The sequence below is a fragment of the Neoarius graeffei genome, chromosome 28 (genome assembly GCF_027579695.1).
Source record: "Neoarius graeffei isolate fNeoGra1 chromosome 28, fNeoGra1.pri, whole genome shotgun sequence".
In the NCBI taxonomy this organism is placed as follows: Eukaryota; Metazoa; Chordata; class Actinopteri; order Siluriformes; family Ariidae; genus Neoarius; species Neoarius graeffei.
Window position 1 is genome coordinate 16,037,810 of NC_083596.1, and position 18,529 is coordinate 16,056,338.

Genomic DNA, 18,529 nt, shown 5'->3' on the forward strand with positions numbered 1-18,529 from the left:
ATATTGATTAAAATGAAAGCTGAACTAAAGTTTATACAGCTCTCTCTCTCTCTCTCTCTCTCTCTCTCTCTCTCTCTGTGTGCAGTGGGAAGATCGTGTCTCCAAAGTGGAAATCCTTCAAAGGTCTGAGGCTGCTGTGGAGGGATAAAATCCGTCTGAATAATGGAATCTGGAGAGCCTGGTTCATTCAGTGTGAGCTCCTCTAGTCTGAGATACACCACAACTACCAGATTTGTGAGCTCAAATGTTAAAAGAAAGGAAATGACCCCAAAACAATCTCATGGAAAATGATTGTCAACACTTTCTAACCAATCAATGAGAATTGTGGTTCTCAGTAAGGAATAAATCACGACAGGACATGCTGTTAGAAGAAAACGAGACCGTCAATAACGGCGTAACTCGCTCTGGCCCCGTCTAGTCCAGAAGGAACGATCTAAAGTGGGCCACCTTGCACAATAAATGTTGCAAACTATATACAAGCTATATCCACCCTAGGAATACTGACCTATTTGCCAGAAAGAATCCAAAACGACGAGGAATTGACCGAGAAGAAGTGATTTTTTGTTGAACTGCTCATTAAGGCTTAATTAGTCCATAACTTCATTAATAATTGTAATTAAGCAAATCTGGGTAGAAGTTATATGCACCCTAGGAACCCCTACCTTCATGCCAGAAAGAATCAAAATCGGTGAAGAATTGAGGGAGAAGAAGCGATTTGTGTGGAAACTGCTCATTAGTGCTTAATTACTCCATATCTTCATTATTAATTGCAATTATGCAAATTTGGGTAGAAGCTATATGCACCCCAGGCAGACCTACCTTCCTGCCAAAAAGAATAAAAATCAGGTGAAGAATTGAGAGAGAAGAAGCGATTTTCGTGAAATGCGGACGGACAACGGACAACACATGATGGCATAAGCTCATCACCTGTAAGCCGGATGAGCTCATAACCGATGAAGGGTTGATTTGGAATCCAATAAAAGCTCATGCTTTATTCCTGCTATACCACAGAAAATTGTCAACAGTTGTAACTTTTAATTTGTTAATGAATCTAACATCAACATTTTTATCCATTAATACTTTGACTATTTAATGTAACATCTGCAAAACAAGTTAGTTCCTGTTCTAAGAGCTATAAAGAGTTGTTCTTTGACCAGTCTCTCTTGCCTTTTTTTTTGTCTCTGGCTTAGAGATAAGACAAAAAGACCGCTTGTCGTGTTACAGAGAAGCTGTAAACTGCAAAACGTCCTGTCTTTCTGTGTCCCAAAACTTACTGACTGTTACAAAGTGCTGACACTGGAGGCTCCTTCCATACATGTTAAATATATATCTCTTTACGAAAAGCTTCACCATATCAATAATTGTACATTTTTGCATTTAACCCCCCCACACATTTAAAAAAAAAATCAGGTTATTAGGCTTAGTTTATATGGATCACCCTTATGAGTCGTGAGTACTTGTTACGAACGATAGTGTTATAACGAGTGCATGATTATAAACCTGTGATTTGCTCTGTAGACGACACTACTGTCAGAGCTGCTCTTATAGGAAATTAATCAACACTTTCTGACCAATCAGAATCGAAAATTTAACAGCACTGATAATTTAACCGACAATAATGCACAGTAAGATTTTCTTTTATCTCGAATAAAATTGTTACATCAATCAGTTGTTTATTCCGCATGTACAGTATACAGTATTGTGCAAAAGTCTTAGGCACCCTATTTTTTCATACACTTTGTTATAGTGTTTGAAAATCTATTATAGTCTATTTTATGACGTCTACACTACCGTTCAAAAGTTTGGGGTCACTTTGAAATTTCCTTATTTTTGAAAGAAAAGCACTGTTCTTTTCAATGAAGATCACTTTAAACTAATCAGAAATCCACTCTATACATTGCTAATGTGGTAAATGACTATTCTAGCTGCAAATGTCTGGTTTTTGGTGCAATATCTCCATAGGTGTATAGAGGCCCATTTCCAGCAACTATCACTCCAGTGTTCTAATGGTACAATGTGTTTGCTCATTGCCTCAGAAGGCTAATGGATGATTAGAAAACCCTTGTACAATCATGTTAGCACAGCTGAAAACAGTTGAGCTCTTTAGAGAAGCTATAAAACTGACCTTCCTTTGAGCAGATTGAGTTTCTGGAGCATCACATTTGTGGGGTCGATTAAATGCTCAAAATGGCCAGAAAAATGTCTTGACTATATTTTCTATTCATTTTACAACTTATGGTGGTAAACAAAAGTGTGACTTTTCATGGAAAACACAAAATTGTCTGGGTGACCCCAAACTTTTGAACGGTAGTGTATGTTATCGAGTCAGTACAAAAACATTTTAGAGTTCCAAACGTTCGTTTTCCAGCACAAAATTAAACATTACAGAAAATAATAATATTTGTATCTGAGCAGCATGTTACATAAGAGGTGACTTTTCAGATGAAAAAAGAAAACATAATGAAGGCTACTGGGTTTTGGTGCAAAATCAAGAAGCAAGTGGAACAAAGTGTCCAGAAGAACTGTGGCTGGTTCTGCAAGATGCTCAGTAAAACCTACAGCTCATTTCCTTCTTAAACTGCACTCGTTGGACCTAACACTACAATTTTATTTATTTATTTTTAATTAAAAGTAAAGGGTTGTCTCACAACGGGCGGCACGGTGGTGTAGTGGTTAGCGCTGTTACCTCTCAGCAAGAAGGTTCTGGGTTCGAGCCCAGTGGCCAACGAGGGCCTTTCTGTGTGGAGTTTGCATGTTCTCCTTGTGTCCGCATGGGTTTCCTCCGGTTTCTCCCAAAGGCATGCAGGTTAGGCTAATTGGTGGCTCTAAATTGAGTGTGAATGGTTGTCTATGTGTTAGCCCTGTGATGACCTGGCGACTTGTCCAGGGTGTACCCCGCCTCTCACCCATAGTCAGCTGGGATAGGCTCCAGCTTGCCTGCAACCCTGTTGGACAGGGATAAGCGGCTACAGATAATGGATGGATGGGTCGTCTCACACCAAATATTGACTTTGTTTCATTTATTATGGCTTACTGTTTATAGTATTTTTTTTAAACATTGAAACTTTTCATTTCATTATTTTTTAAGCCATTTTTGGTCTGCAGCATTTCTTTACATGTGCCTCAGACTTTTGTACAGTACTGTATATCTTTCTGCACCCAATCTTTCTGCTTTAGATGTGGAGAAAAGGAAAAATCCAGTGTGTGGGTTCGTCACTCCGTTGGAAGGCTCCGAGGCAGACGCCCATCGCAAACCTGAAGTAATTCGCATTAAATGCATGAAATAATCAAAACACAATTTTGCTACATTTGCATGTTTGTTTTGGACATTTTAACATTTTTTTTTAATATACCATGTACCTAAAATGATCTTGTACCACATCATCTACTTTGGATCGCTGAAATAAAACATCATAATGTTAATGTTCAGTGTCTCATTAAACCCACTAGATAATGCTTCTGTCTGTGTGTTTTGACTTCCAGGCGATTGTGCTAGAGGGCAGCTATTGGAAGAGACGGATAGAAGTGGTGATAAAAGAGTATCACAAATGGAGGATTTACTACAAGAAGAGGGTGAGAGCCTGGCACAGTGACCTGCGGGAAAAATACTGCATGGATTATGTATTTATGCAAACATGCTCAGCATGCTAATGGAAGGCTTTCATATAATGTGTATTTATTTATACAGTATGTATGAGTCAAAGAACTCAAAGATTTTTCTTCTCTATTTTTACTTTAGAAACACAAAGATCATGTGCCTGTTCTTCAGACGGTAAGACACAAAGCTGCAGTAGTGGAATTGTTCTCAAGCTGCTGTTCTGGGATCAGTTTTATAACCTTGATTATCTATACCTTTTATCTATATTGATTTTTAAATGATTCTTCTTCAGTGGAGCTCATTGTTTGTTCTCAGCTTAAACCTATCACACACAATAGTTGAGAAGAAGAAGCCTTTATTTGTCACATATACTGTACATTACAGCACAGGGAAATCCTTTTCTTCACACATTCTATCTTGTAAGGAAGTTGGGGTCAGAGCACAGGGTCCACCAAGATGCAGCAACCCTGGAGCACTGTCAAGGGCCCAACAATGGCAGCTTGACAGAGCTGGGGTAGAACTTGTACTTCTTTTTGACCAACAGGGAATGGGTTCCAGTCTTGTTCGTGCACCAGATTTTGAACCATTTGGCGCCATCAATCCATCCGTTATCCATAACCACTCATTATCCTGTGCAGGGGCCTATCGCAGCTGACTATGGACGAGAGGCGGGGTACACCCTGGACAAGTCACCAGACCATTGCAGGGCTGACACTTCAAGACAAACAACCGTTCACACTCATATTCACACCTACGGTCAATTTAGAGCCACCAGTTAGCCTAACCTGCATGCTTTTGGACTGTAGGGGAAACTGGAGCACCCAAGGGAAACCTACACAAATATGAGAACATGTAAACTCCACACAGAAAGGCCCCCGTCGGCCGCTGGGCTCGAACCCAGAACCTTCTTGCTGTGATGTGACTGTACTAACTGCTGCCCACCATTCGGAGCATTTCAACCAAAAGTAAATTGGTGTGGAACCTGAAAAGTTGGTTCCCAGCTGGAACCAAAATATAGCTGGTTTTTCCAGCATGAACCGTAACATCAGTGCACAGCAATGGAGAACACAATGGAAAAAGATACATATACAGGAAAAAAATGGACTGAAAACAAATATCTGCAATAACAGACCAAAAGCTCGCAGGTAATCGATGCACTTGGTCGTCTTGCTACTACTGTTTACTCCCGTTGTGAATTGTGCAACACCCTCTGTTCATGATGCATCCTGGATTACAATGGTTTCACGCAAAACTGCTGAAGACGTGGGCCGGTTTGCTAGCTGGCACCAGGGTTCAAAAAATTCTGAATGGAACCGGTTCAAGAACCTATTACCTGTTGGTCAAAAAGCAGGTATGAGCTCATTTCTTTGTAGGTGTAAGTAATGCCATTGCTCGTCAAGTCAAAGTCCCTCCCGTGCCAGAGAAGGTCTTCCCAGGTAATGTCTTGTCTCAGTACTAACTGGTGCATGAGTGCGGCGACGATCTCTGTTTCAGTAGCCCTCTGCCTCTCGCCTATTATATAACTCGGGTTAGAGTGGGGGGCTAGTCCTCTGATAACCATGAGAGTTTGACTTCCTACTCCCATCTGTATTGCAGCATGCCTTGCTGGGTGGCAGTAGATACCATTTTTATGATAGTCGTTGGTATGACCCGACTGAGAGTAGAACTCACGATCTCCTGGTTGAGAGGTGGACACGCTAACCACTAGGCCAGCTCTCGGACATTGCTCTTGTAGTATAATTTTATTAAAATTCTTCCATGGAAACCTCTTTTCAATATCTGAGCTGTTCTTTGGTGTGAATGGTGGGAAGTGGGTGTGATTCTCAGCTGTGTGAATGAGGTAGTGTGACGTTGAAGGTGTCAAGTTCTCTGTATTAAGGCAGTTGATAATTTAGTAGAAATGAAATGAAATCTTGTTGATGCACAAATGCAGCAGAGACATCACATTAATGCAGGGATGAATACTGTATCAATAACTCATAGCACCTTGAGTTGGTGATTTAACAGTTATGACCCTGATGACCCAATGCGAAGTAAAGTTGTTTCGTTAATCAGAAAGTACAGTATCACTTTATGAGACAATTCCTGCCGTAGGTAGACAAAGCATCACAATCATGAAGTCAAAATTTTGTGAAATTTGTCTGTTTAAAAAAAAAAAGTCAGAGGATCAAAAGAGTCATTTGTGAACTGAGCCACTGAGCCAAATTATCTGACTCGCTAGTCAACAGTCAAAATTCCCAGCATTTGTAATGACTGTAGGGAGAGGAGTGGATTTCCAATCTGCAAACTTCTGCATATTCATGGACCCTTGCATTTTATTTGACAAAGGTGTCTTTGGTGTGTTCTTGGGCATCTTTTGTAGGTTCTTAGCCATTAAAAAAAAACAACAACCATCAAATACTGAATTATTCAATATGAATTACTCATCCTTCTTCCCAGAGGCTCATTTGATCATTTTTTAAAATGCATACAAAGAACAAAGTGGCTGTACAATGCAAATTCTACAGTATGTGAAGCAGCTTTAGCATGGATGATTTCTATAATTGATTTGATTTAAAGCTAGACGGCCTTTCGATTTAATAAAATCAGTGAAACTTAGTTCCCTCTGAAATTTGGTCTTTGTGATATATGTTTATTTCTGTAATATCTCACAAAATATCAGGCCATTCTGTGGCTGGAAAGTTATTTAATTTGAGAGGATTCCCTAGCAAATAATGTGCATGAAATTGCTCGCTTCATGCAGTCAAGCAGACAGAGGAAGTCCATGTGCGCATGCACAGGTTTACCACCTTCTTTTGGGTTTTACGGCAGCTGGCATCCACAGTGTTGCATTAGTGCCCTCTACAGGTTTACCTTTGACCGTGGACTGACAGTTCCATCATTCTGTCGCTAAACGAACAGCTGATCACACCGAGGTGCTTGCTGAGCGCCGATATTTATTAGTTTGGTCCTGCGTTTCCTTTCCTTCGTATATAACATAACGTCTTTTCTCGCTTTCTGTTACTGTAGTCGGTCTTTCACGTTTCATTCGCACACTCACGTCCTCCATTTTCCTCTCCTGTTTCAAATTTGTATCCCACAATACCTTGTGCGAACGGGGAAAGCCCACCACGTGATGCATGACGTAGTATCTTGAATTGGGTCATGGTGAAGCAGGAAAAAATAGAGAATTTAGAGCCATGTGGCCCAAAATTCATTAATTGTTCTACAATTAATGAATTTTGGGCCACATGCTCCTTAACATGTGCCACCCTGTTTTTAAAGGGACCAAAAGTAATTGGACAATTGACTCAAAGGCTATTTCATGGGCAGGTGTGGGCAATTCCTTCGTTATGTCATTCTCAATTAAGCAGATAAAAGGCCTGGAGTTGATTTGAGGTGTGGTGCTTGCATTTGGAAGATTTTGCTGTGAAGAAAACATGCGGTCAAAGGAGCTCTTCATGCAGGTGAAACAAGCCATCCTTAAGCTGCGAAAACAGAAAAAACCCATCCGAGAAATTGCTACAATATTAGGAGTGGCAAAATCTACAGTTTGGTACATCCTGAGAAAGAAAGAAAGCACTGGTGAACTCATCAATGCAAAAAGACCTGGATGCCCACAGAAGACAACAGTGGTGGATGATCGCAGAATAATCTCCATGGTGAAGAGAAACCCCTTCACAACAGCCAACCAAGTGAACAACACTCTCCAGGAAGTAGGCGTATCAATATCCAAATCTACCATAAAGAGAAGACTGCATGAAAGTAAATACAGAGGGTTCACTGCACGGTGCAAGCCACTCATAAGCCTCAAGAATAAGAAGGCTAGATTGGACTTTGCTAAAAAACATCTAAAAAAGCCAGCACAGTTCTGGAAGAACATTCTTTGGACAGATGAAACCAAGATCAACCTCTACCAGAATGATGGAAAGAAAAAAGTATGGCAAAGGCGTGGTACAGCTCATGATCCAAAGCATACCACATCATCTGTAAAACATGGTGGAGGCAGTATGATGGCTTGGGCATGCATGGCTGCCAGTGGCACTGGGTCACTAGTGTTTATTGATGATGTGACATAGGACAGAAGCAGCCGGATGAATTCTGAGGTATTCAGAGACATACTGTGTGCTCAAATCCAGCCAAATGCAGCCAAACTGATTGGTCGGCGTTTCATAATACAGATGGACAATGACCCAAAACATAAAGCCAAAGCAACCCAGGAGTTTATTAAAGCAAAGAAGTGGAATATTCTTGAATGGCCAAGTCAGTCACCTGATCTCAACCCAATTGAGCATGCATTTCACTTGTTAAAGACTAAACTTCAGACAGAAAGGCCCACAAACAAACAGCAACTGAAAACTGCTGCAGTAAAGGTCTGGCAGAGCATTAAAAAGGAGGAAACACAGCGTCTGGTGATGTCCATGAGTTCAAGACTTCAGGCAGTCATTGCCAACAAAGGGTTTTCAACCAAGTATTAGAAATTAACATTTTATTTACAATTATTTAATTTGTCCAATTACTTTTGAGCCCCTGAAATGAAGGGATTGTGTTTAAAAAATGCTTTAGTTCCTCACATTTTTATGCAATCATTTTGTTCAACCCACTGAATTAAAGCTTAAAGTCTGAACTTCAACTGCATCTGAATTGTTTTGTTCAAAATTCATTGTGGTAATGTACAGAACCAAAATTAGAAAAATGTTGTCTCTGTCCAAATATTTATGGACCTAACTGTATTTTTAAAAATATAATACAATCGGAAGTCTGTGATTCAAATTCAGTAGCTTTCGGTCCACTAAACAAAAATAACTGGGTGTCAGGGAAATTTCTTTTTATGACCCAAACTTGAAAAATCTGAAAGGAAGTCTACCTTTAAATCTGGATTTATTGGTCAAGGACATATCAGGACATGGGTTGAGTGAAATTCACTATTCCTCAGTACAGCAGGAAGCAACAGACCCACTGACCTGGCCCAATCATATATAGTTACTGGTAGTTAATATCCTACAAACTATTTTATCATATCAGTTTGGTAGTCAGTCTCTTTATGTAGACTTTATTTGTTCTAGTAGATTAGCAGTGCAGTTCGCCTTTGCACCCTTCTCCGATTAGCTATTAATAGGTCCGACTTTGCCTTGCTCAGCTGGTCAAAGAGTCAGTGTGTGTGATCTGTCGAGAATGAAGAACATAAACACTGTACTCCACTTGCGTCATAGCCACCCATATTGGTGAGAAAATGAGTCACTTGATTGCTTTTGGTGACAAAAGGGTCAATCTCGTCTTCTGTTGTGTCTGTTTCTCAGAGATGCGCTGATTCAATTTCAGTGCTGTTTAATCAAAGGTGACCCACTTGCAGAAAATGCAAACGTGTTGTTTTTATTGTCCGTTTGGATGGATATGACTGTGATAGTTTCCAAATGTTGTTTCACGAGGAAAATACTAACATGCAATGAACTGCTGAGTGTATCGGCTGTGCATTTGGATTTATGGGAAAATCTTTCCTCATGACACATACAGTTGTGGTCAGACGTTTACATACAGTGACATGAATGTCATCTTGGATATGAATGTCATGGCAATATTTGGGCTTTCAGTAATTTCTTTGAACTGTTCTTTTTCTGTGGCAGAATGTACAGTATACATCTTTAATAAAAAAAACACTAGAATTTGGTGCACAAGTTTTAATTTTCTTTAGGTTTTCTGAAATCAACACAGGGTCAAAACTATACATACAGGGTCAAATATATACATACAGCACACCTAATATTTGGGTAAAATGTCTCTTCGCAAGATTCACTTTGACCAAACATTTTTGTTTACCATGAACAAGCTTCTGGCAGAATTCTGGTTGGATTTTTCACGACTTTTCATGGTAGAATTGGTAGAGTTCAATTAATTTTTTTTTTCTTGGCATGGACTCGACTTTTAAGCATGGTCCAGATACAGTAAGGTATATATGCAAACAACAGCAGCAGGACAACTTCTACTTTCAGCAGGATGGGGCACCACTGCACTTTGCACTCAATATGCGTGCCCAACTTGACAAAGAATTTCCCAACAGGTGGATTGGATGTCGGGGAGCCGTTGACTGGCCACCACGCTTGCCAGATCTCACCCCTATGGACTTCTTTTTCTGGGGATGTGTAAAAGATGGGGTTTTCTCATGCAAGCTATGTTCTGTTGATGCCATGATTCAGTTCATATGGGAGGCTTGCCAGGAAATTGATGCTGATTAAGACCTTTGTGCCAGAGTGTACATGGGTGTCCACACTTGACTAGTGGAGTGTGTGAATGCCGGGGGCAAACAGTTTGAACATTTGAGGGATTAATATGTTTATTATTGATATGTTTGTATAATCAATTAAATAACGTTTTGTGCGACTGTTTTGTTTTTCATTACTGTATACCTACTTTTGCAGCCCCCTGTATTTTCAATAGGGTTGAAGTCAGTACTTGTTTTAAAGGAACAGTCCACCGTATTTCCATAATGAAATATGCTCTTATCTGAATTGAGACGAGCTGCTCCGTACCTATCCGAGCTTTGCGCGACCTCCCAGTTAGTCAGACGCAGTCAGACGTGCTGTCACTCCTGTTAGCAATGTAGCTAGGCTCAGTATGGCCAACGGTATTTTTTGGGGCTGTAGTTAGATGCGAACAAATTCTTCTGCGTTTTTCCTGTTTACATAGGTTTATATGACCAGTGATATGAAACAAGTTCAGTTACACAAATTGAAACGTAGCGATTTTCTATGCTATGGAAAGTCCGCACTATAATGACAGGCGTACTAACACCTTCTGCGCGCTTCGGCAGCGCATTGATATCTGAGCTCCGTATCAATGCGCTGCCGAAGCGCGCAGAAGGTGTTAGTACGCCTGTCATTATAGTGCGGACTTTCCATAGCATAGAAAATCGCTACGTTTCAATTTGTGTAACTGAACTTGTTTCATATCACTGGTCATATAAACCTATGTAAACAGGAAAAACGCGGAAGAGTTTGGTCGCATCTAACTACAGCCCCAAAAAATACCGTTGGCCATACTGAGCCTAGCTACATTGCTAACAGGAGTGACAGTGCGTCTGACTGCGTCTGACTAACTGGGAGGTCGCGCAAAGCTCGAATAGGTACAGAGCAGCTCGTCTCAATTCAGGTAAGAGCATATTTCATAATGGAAATACGGTGGACTGTTCCTTTAAGGTTAATGTTAGCCTGCTTTATCCTCCACAACCAGCTCTGATGCGTGTTTGGGTTCACTGTCCTGTTGTAAGTCCCAAGTCATGTTCAAGTTTCTGATGGTTTATGCTGAAAAATTCTGAGGTAGTCCTCTTTCTTCATTATTCCATCCACTTTGTGCAGTGAACCAGTTCCATTGACAGCAAAACAGCCCCAGAGCATGATGATCCTACCACCACCACCAGCTGGTACAGTGTCCCTCTGTACATGGTGGTCATTGTGGCTAAACAACTCAATCTTTGTCTCATCTGACCATACAGCTATCCTCCAGAAGGCTTTTTCTTTGTCCGTGTGGTCAGCTTCAAACTTTAGTTAAGCTTGAAGGTGTCAATTTTGGAGCAGGGGGTTATTTCTTGGATAGCAGCCTCTTAGTCCATGGTAATCTGAACTGTAGACAGTGATCCATCAGCTTCCAATTCATGGCAGGGCTGTGCCATGGTGGTTCCCAGGTTGTTACTGATCATCCAAACCCACTTCCTTTCAGCTGAGGGTGACAGTTTGGGTTTTCTTGAAGCAAAGTGGCTTGGCAAAGTGACAACACCTCACAATAACTTGGATACAATTGTTTGAACTGATCTTGGAATTTGCAGTTGTTTAGAAATGGCTCCAAGAGACATTCCGGAGTTGTGTGTATCTGCAGTCCTCTTTCTCAGATCTGCACTGAGTTCCTTGGACTTTCCCATTTTACTGTGTGTTGGTCAATCCAATGAGTGTTGTAAACAAACCCTTTTTATGAAGGCACAGAGAAGCTACCAGCTGTTGTCAATAATGATCACTAACAGGAAGTTAAGAGACCTCGGCCTTGGCAAGATAAGAGACAATTTGGAAGTCTCAGAACGTCTGAATTAATAATCTAAGTGAGCGTATGTAAATTTTTGACCCTGTGTTGATTTCAGAAAACCCAAAGAAAATTAAAACTTGTGCACCAAATTCTAGTGGGGTTTTTTAATTAAAGATGTATGCTGTACAGTCATTCTGCCACAGAAAAAGAACAGTTCAAAGAAATTACTGAAAGCCCAAATATTGCCATGACATTCATGTCACTGTATGTAAATTTCTGACCACAACTGTATACTTTAGACGCACGTACACACAGTGTAGTATTTGGGTTAAGTCCCATGTATCACTTATTTGGGGGGTGAGGAAGGTTTTCTAAATTTTTATGACTCATTGCATTGTTTTTGCTGTGATCTGGTATCTGTATTCCAAATAGGAAGTCTGTATTAGTTTACATTAAGATATCTTCCTTTATCCAAAGTGACCCTATGCAGGAAGTAGAGGTGAGACCTTCCTTCATTCCCTCTCGACGCACGTGAAGAGTGTATGGTGGGTGGAAGTGGGTCAGGAACAAAAGGGCCAATCTGCCTCCTCTCATGTTGAGAGTCAGCACATGAAGAGGAATGAAAAACATAATAGTGATGGTTCAGGATGGGAGGGGGATTGGGGAGCAATCTTTCTGTCTCTCACACATCAGTGTTAAACTGCACTTGTTAATGCCTCACGAGTATGCACGCACACTCGCACCCCCAAACCTAATTTCACCTTGTGGGAAACACATCGAAAGCATTACTATAATTTACCTCATTTGTTGTGTTTGGGCAACGATAACAGCATGGGGGCAGTTGTGTTGTCAGGAGAGACGCAATCACCAGTGCTTCCGGTTGAATTTGGGCTCCCCTATAAAAGTGATGAGCTTCAGTCTGCATGTGGGTGGGTGTGTAAGAGACGAGGATAGTGTTGGAGTTGGTTGCCGGTAAACTGAGTTTGAGATGCAGAACAGAAACGTAGGAAGTATTACTGGGACGGGAACTGGGCGAAGGGATCTGCCTTGATCTGTGAGTAGCATATTGTGTTTTAAATGTGTGTTTAGAGGTACAGGAGTGACTCTGCCTTGGGTAGTTTGGTGATCCAAAGAATCAGGCCATTTTTGAGTCAACATGGGTGCACTGGAACAGGATTTGCGAGTTTGGGAGATTTCTAAAGTGTTTTTTTTTTCTTTCTTGTCTTGATATTCCATTCCATTCCATTTTACTTTTCTTTACTGTTGTAAGTCTACATTCTATCACTGTTCTACAGTCCATATGTTGGTCCTTCTGGTGGTCATGATGCACAGATCTAGAGCTCAGCCATCAGTGTGCTGTTTGATCAGCATTGTCTGATGTTTGTCTGATTTACTCGTCATTGCTGGAATACCACAGGGTACAAAGCTCGCTCCGCTTTTGTTCTGTTTTCTTGTTAATGATCTATGCTCCAACACTCCCTATACTTATAGGATTAAGTATGTTGATGACCTCTTAGTTCTTGTATTTATTCCTTGGTGTTCCCCCTCATATTTACAGTTCACAGTGAATGATGTGGATAGATATGCTAGTGAAAGGGGTATGAAGTTAAATAAAAAAAAGCAAAGACATGCTTATTGATTATTATTATTATTACTTTTTTTTTTAAAAATAAACACTTTAAACCTTGTGAACCAAGCCCTTTAATGATAGGCCCTGTGCCTTTGGAACGAGTTCAGAGCTATAAGTTATTAGGCGTGTATATTTGACAATTATTCCATGAAATCGAGTCGTACATGAGCTGATAGCCGATGAGGCATGTAGCACTGAGTTGGCTATAAGCCATGTATGACGAGATTGAGTGGAATAATTTTATTCTATCCACATTCACTGGATTTTGAGAAACTGAGCATTTTTTATTTTTTGCAAATTCAATAAATAAAAACTTTATACAAATCCATCCAGCCTTTATCTGTAACCGCGTATCCTGTGCAGGGTCGCAGGCAAGCTGGAGCCTATCCCAGCTGACTATGGGTGAGAGGTGGGGTACACCCTGTACAAGTCGCCAGATCATTGCAGGGCTGACACAGAGACAAACAACCATTCACACTCACATTCACATCTACATTTTTTTTGTTTCCATTTCCGGTTGAGAGTACGTCGTGCGCGTTCTGGTTGCCGCTTCTCACCGGAGCTTTTTTGTTTTATTTTATTTCTTTTTCTATTTTTTTTTCTGTGTGTTTGTGTAGTTTGATGTTTGTTTGAGTGTTTTCTCCACCGGTGGTGGTGTAGCTCCGGACCTAGTTTTGGGCGTCAGTTCCCTCCAGGCCTTGGTTCGCCGTGGGTGATGCCTGTGCTCCCAGCTGTGGACTGCAGTGAGCTCGTTGCTCATTTTCATCATGGTTGTCCAGTGCTCTGCGCTTTAATGCTTGGCGTGATGTTCCGAGCGATTTTGCTTGGTGGTGTCGCGGCGGCTGTGCAGGCGGTTTGGGACACACCAGCGCTTTGCGTGGCGGAGCTTCTCTGCTTGCTTTGTGGATCCATGGCGTGATGTTCTGAGCGATGTTGCTGACAGTGTCGCGGTGGCGGTGTTGGAGATGTGTGACTTGTTTTCGTGCGCCTTTTGGTGGGACTGTGGCTGCTACACCACGGGAATTACATCCTGACCCCTACTTGGTGGACTTTTTACTTTTTATTTTTTATTTATTTTTTTTCTTATTATATATATATATATATATATATATTTTTTTTTTTCTTTCTTTCTTTGTCTACTATTGTAAAGCGTCCTTGGGTTTCTTGAAAGGCGCTAAATAAATTTAACTTATTATTACAGTCAATTTAGAGCCACCAATTAGCCTAACCTGCATATCTTTGTACTGTGGGGGAAACCGGAGCGCCCGGAGGAAACCCACGCAGACACGGGGAGAACATGCAAATTCTATACAGTCAGGCCTCCGTTGGCCACAGGGCTCGAACCCAGTACCTTCTTGCTGTGAGGCGACAGTGCTAACCACTACACCACCATGCTGCCACTTTATACAAAACGTTCGACCAAATCATTTCCACTTAGTGGACACATGACAAATTGTATACATGTGTCGTAAAATATTCAAATTTGACAAGACATTTATTTAATTCTTCCTTGGACATTTCAGTGCTGTAATTTTCAAACTTCTTTGAGCTTTTGAACCAGCCAAAAAAAAAAAATCATCAAATTTTAATACTTAAAAATTAAGAATGCAAACAAACCTGCAAAATGACAGGAGCAATTTGTAAAAAATGTTTTTTAATAATAATTCTTGAAAAATAAAAAAAGATCTGTTCTTCCCATCAAATACTTTCATTCCATATTTTGTTGCTTTTTTTATTTTACTTAAATTTTGGGGGGTTTGTTTTCGACTAGAGCTTTTATTTCGTCCTCGGTTGGTTCAGCAACACGATCCGCCATTTTGTTTTTCTCTACTCACGGTATATGAGCTGATGGCCTAGTAGTAGCGTAGCCAATCAGCGCACACAATTGCTCATATCCAGTGAATGTGGATAGAATAATTCTAATAATCCCTCATGGAATGTTCATTGTAATTATATTGTTAAGAAAGCGAACGAAAGATTATTCGCTATTAGATTGCTTAACAGGACTGGTCTCCCTCCCTTGGATCTTGTTAAGGTTTATTTTTCAATCATTAGGTCCAAATTTGCAGAACTAAAGAGTGCTCACTGATCATTGAGTGAAGCTTAAGACAAGAGGGAAGTATATGGTTGCCTTTATTAGATCGAGAATGATGTACAATGCGGCAAAATGGGAGTTAAATACTGGCATTATGGACAAGCTAGCGGTTGAATGGGTGCGTTTCCTTCGAAAAATTCTACTTGAAGGCTTTAAATGGTGCAGTGCACCACCTGCCGACCTGTCTGAATCAGAGAGGACAGCAGGGAATTGGGACTATGCCTTCATGTATTCCAATGCAGACATATATAGATTAACTGGCACAACGATGATTAAGGAATATCAAGAGTGACATCATTTAGAGTGGCTAGGCCACTGTGTTAGGCTACATCCACATGACAATGGCAACGAGATGTTATTTAAAAAAATATCGCGTCCAAATGGGCAACGATCAGTAAAATATCAGGTCCATATGGCAACGCAACGCTTGCTGAAAATGATGCAATACATATGCCACACCTCTAGGGGCGCTGTAAGATGGTCCCTTCGGAGACACCAGAACAATAGAAGAAGTAAGGACGCATGCGCATAAACTATTATGCGCGAGACTTCATATTAGCCACAAAGTCAGGGAAATCTGTTCGTAAAATTACGTTATAATGACCAAATACAATGAAAAGTATTTTTCCAGTCTCACCTGTGAAAGGTAATCCCATGTGATCTCGTTTGGACGGTAAACCTGTTGGTACAGTTAAACGCAGCACATGAATGAGGCATCTTTATTCTCCGCTTTGACCTATCCAATATGGCGGCGAGGATGACGTATGATTCTACGTGGAAGGCGGCGTCTTTAATGGTCCGGAATAAATTGAATGCTACACGTTGATGGATTAATTTGTTGTTCTACGCCCTTTTTGAGGAATGTATTGTAGGACTTAAACCAACATCTGAAGAGGTGAGATCGCTCCTTTTTTTCCCTATTTTTGCTGGCGGGATTGACTCTGCCCTAAGGGCTATTTTCTCTCTCTCTCTCTCTCTCTCTCTCTCTCACTTTGCACCATTACACAATAAATATTCACAGTGAAAATATTTTGTAAGCGCATTTCATGAACCAAGTTATAGGATTTGTTGACAACTTGCATCGAGTTCATTACACTTCTACCCGGCGTGAAGCACTGACAGTCATGTAGTTGTGACGTCATCGTAAACAAATCCATTCTACTCATCCAGACGACTTCGCAACGGCAACGTTGCCAGATCTTTCCACTCTGGAACCTGTTCTCAAAAGATTGCGTTTTGGGGCACCCAAAACGCCGGTGCTGTGTGGATGCCAGGCCGAAACGATAAACAATTGTATCGGATTCACCTGAATCCGTTGCCGTGTGGACAGGGCCTTAGAATGGACAATTCTGCCTTACAAAAACAGACGCTGTTCATGGTGCCTACAGCAGACCAAAAGAAGTGTCAACAGCCTGATTGGTGGTTAAGGATTGAAAGGGTCGTTGGAATGGACAAGGGACAGTTGTTTAGAATGATGAAGGAACGTTCTGGATTCAAATGATGGATTCGTGACCACTATGGGTGGTCAGACTACTTGGACTTGGGAGGTCAAGCCTCTAATGAGTTGATGATGATGATGAGGTCCATTCTTGAAAACGCATCCCTGGGCTGGGCTGCCTTACCTGATTTATCTTTCTGACGCTACGGAGTCGGTTCAAAAGAAAGTATTCTATATTATGGCCCTTTTCCACTACCCTTTTTCAGCTCACTTCAGCTCGCTTCAGCTCACTTCAGCCCGACACAGCTCGCGTTTCGACTACCAAAAACCAGCACGACTCAGCTCGCTTCAGCCCTGCTTAGCCCCTAAAACTCGCACGGTTTGGGAGTAGGGCTGAAGCGAGCCAAACCGTGCCGAGTGAGGCTGGGGGCGTGAGCAGACACTCCCCTGTGCACTGATTGGTGAGGAGGAGTGTCCTCACATGCCCACACACGCCCCGCGAACGCGCTGGGATCTGTAAACAACGTAAACCCGGAAGGAGAAGAATTACGAATTACGAGAATTTCTGAAGCCTTATGTGCCTCGCCTCATCTATACGCTCTTGCCAGTATCTGTCCGCGTTGTCGGTGACAACAAGCCACAGCACCAAGACCAGCAACACTAACGACTCCATGTTCTCCATGTTTATTGTTTACTATCCGGGTCGTGAGACTACCGCTTAAAAGCTCACTGATGTCACTGTTTGCGCTGCTTAATGACATCACCTGACGTCCACCCACTTTCGCTAACTCCACCCAATGTGTCCACCCACTTCCAGCCAGCACGGTTCAGCGCGGTTGTAGTCGAAATGCAACTCCAACAGCTCCGCTCAGCCCGACTCAGCACGGCACGGCTCAGCCCGACTCAGCCGCGTTTGTAGTGGAAAAGCGGCATTATTTTCCCAGGTTCAAGCTATAAAGCAGCCTTACAGCTTTCTAAATGACCTACTCTCAGTGATCGATGTGAAGAATTATGTATTAAGTTTATGAAAAAGTGTCTCTCATAAAGTGCCTTATTCCTCCTTCTGAATTCCATTAAGCTTATAATCTTGGGTCAGGGCACTTTAGGATCATTGAACTGGTGGCTAGAACCAAGTGCTTTAATGATTTTATCACCATCCACCACCAGAAGTGCTTACTGGATAGGTCATAAGTTGATACAGTATATTAATATATAATATAGATTATTATTATACATACAGGACACTTTTTTGATGGAATAAAAACGTGTTCTATTCCCTTCTAGCAGGCTTCATTCATTTGGTTTGATAGCGTGCAATATTGTTAGTATATTGCTTACGTGTATTATGTCACTCTACCCAATGGAGAATGAGCATGTAATATGGTTCACGATATTGCATGGTTGTCAAGACAACATGACGTCACACGTCGGAGCTGATGTGAATATTCAGTGAGTTTTCTGCTGTGTATGTCCAGAAGCATTTCTTTGTTCGCTGGCGGTGCCCACAGTAAACTGTCGCAGTGAATTGAAAATGCCATAAGATACGTATTACACGTAAAACTTCTTCTGTGCTATTGAGCAACTGTGACAATTTGTAAACACTGTTCTTCACTTTTTGTCAAATCTATAATTGTACCATTGAATGTGTATGTATAATAATAATAATAATATTGGCTGACTTTTTTCATGGTATATCAGATATATTCCATTCAGCTAGCATGATACTGAACGAGTTAGTATCATGCTAGCTGAATGGAATATATCTGATATACCATGAAA

General features: G+C 41.2%; 1 protein-coding gene across 1 annotated transcript in view; it reads left to right on the forward strand.

Moving 5' to 3' along the window:
• The window catches only part of LOC132875929 (carbohydrate-responsive element-binding protein), a 70,508-nt gene that overhangs the window by 12,695 nt on the left and 39,284 nt on the right, over positions 1–18,529 (forward strand). Inside the window, exons 2-5 of the mRNA XM_060913084.1 lie at positions 86–192; positions 3,178–3,260; positions 3,484–3,573; positions 3,740–3,772. Coding sequence (XP_060769067.1) covers positions 86–192; positions 3,178–3,260; positions 3,484–3,573; positions 3,740–3,772 — 313 coding nt within the window. The remainder of the gene's footprint in view (positions 1–85; positions 193–3,177; positions 3,261–3,483; positions 3,574–3,739; positions 3,773–18,529) is intronic.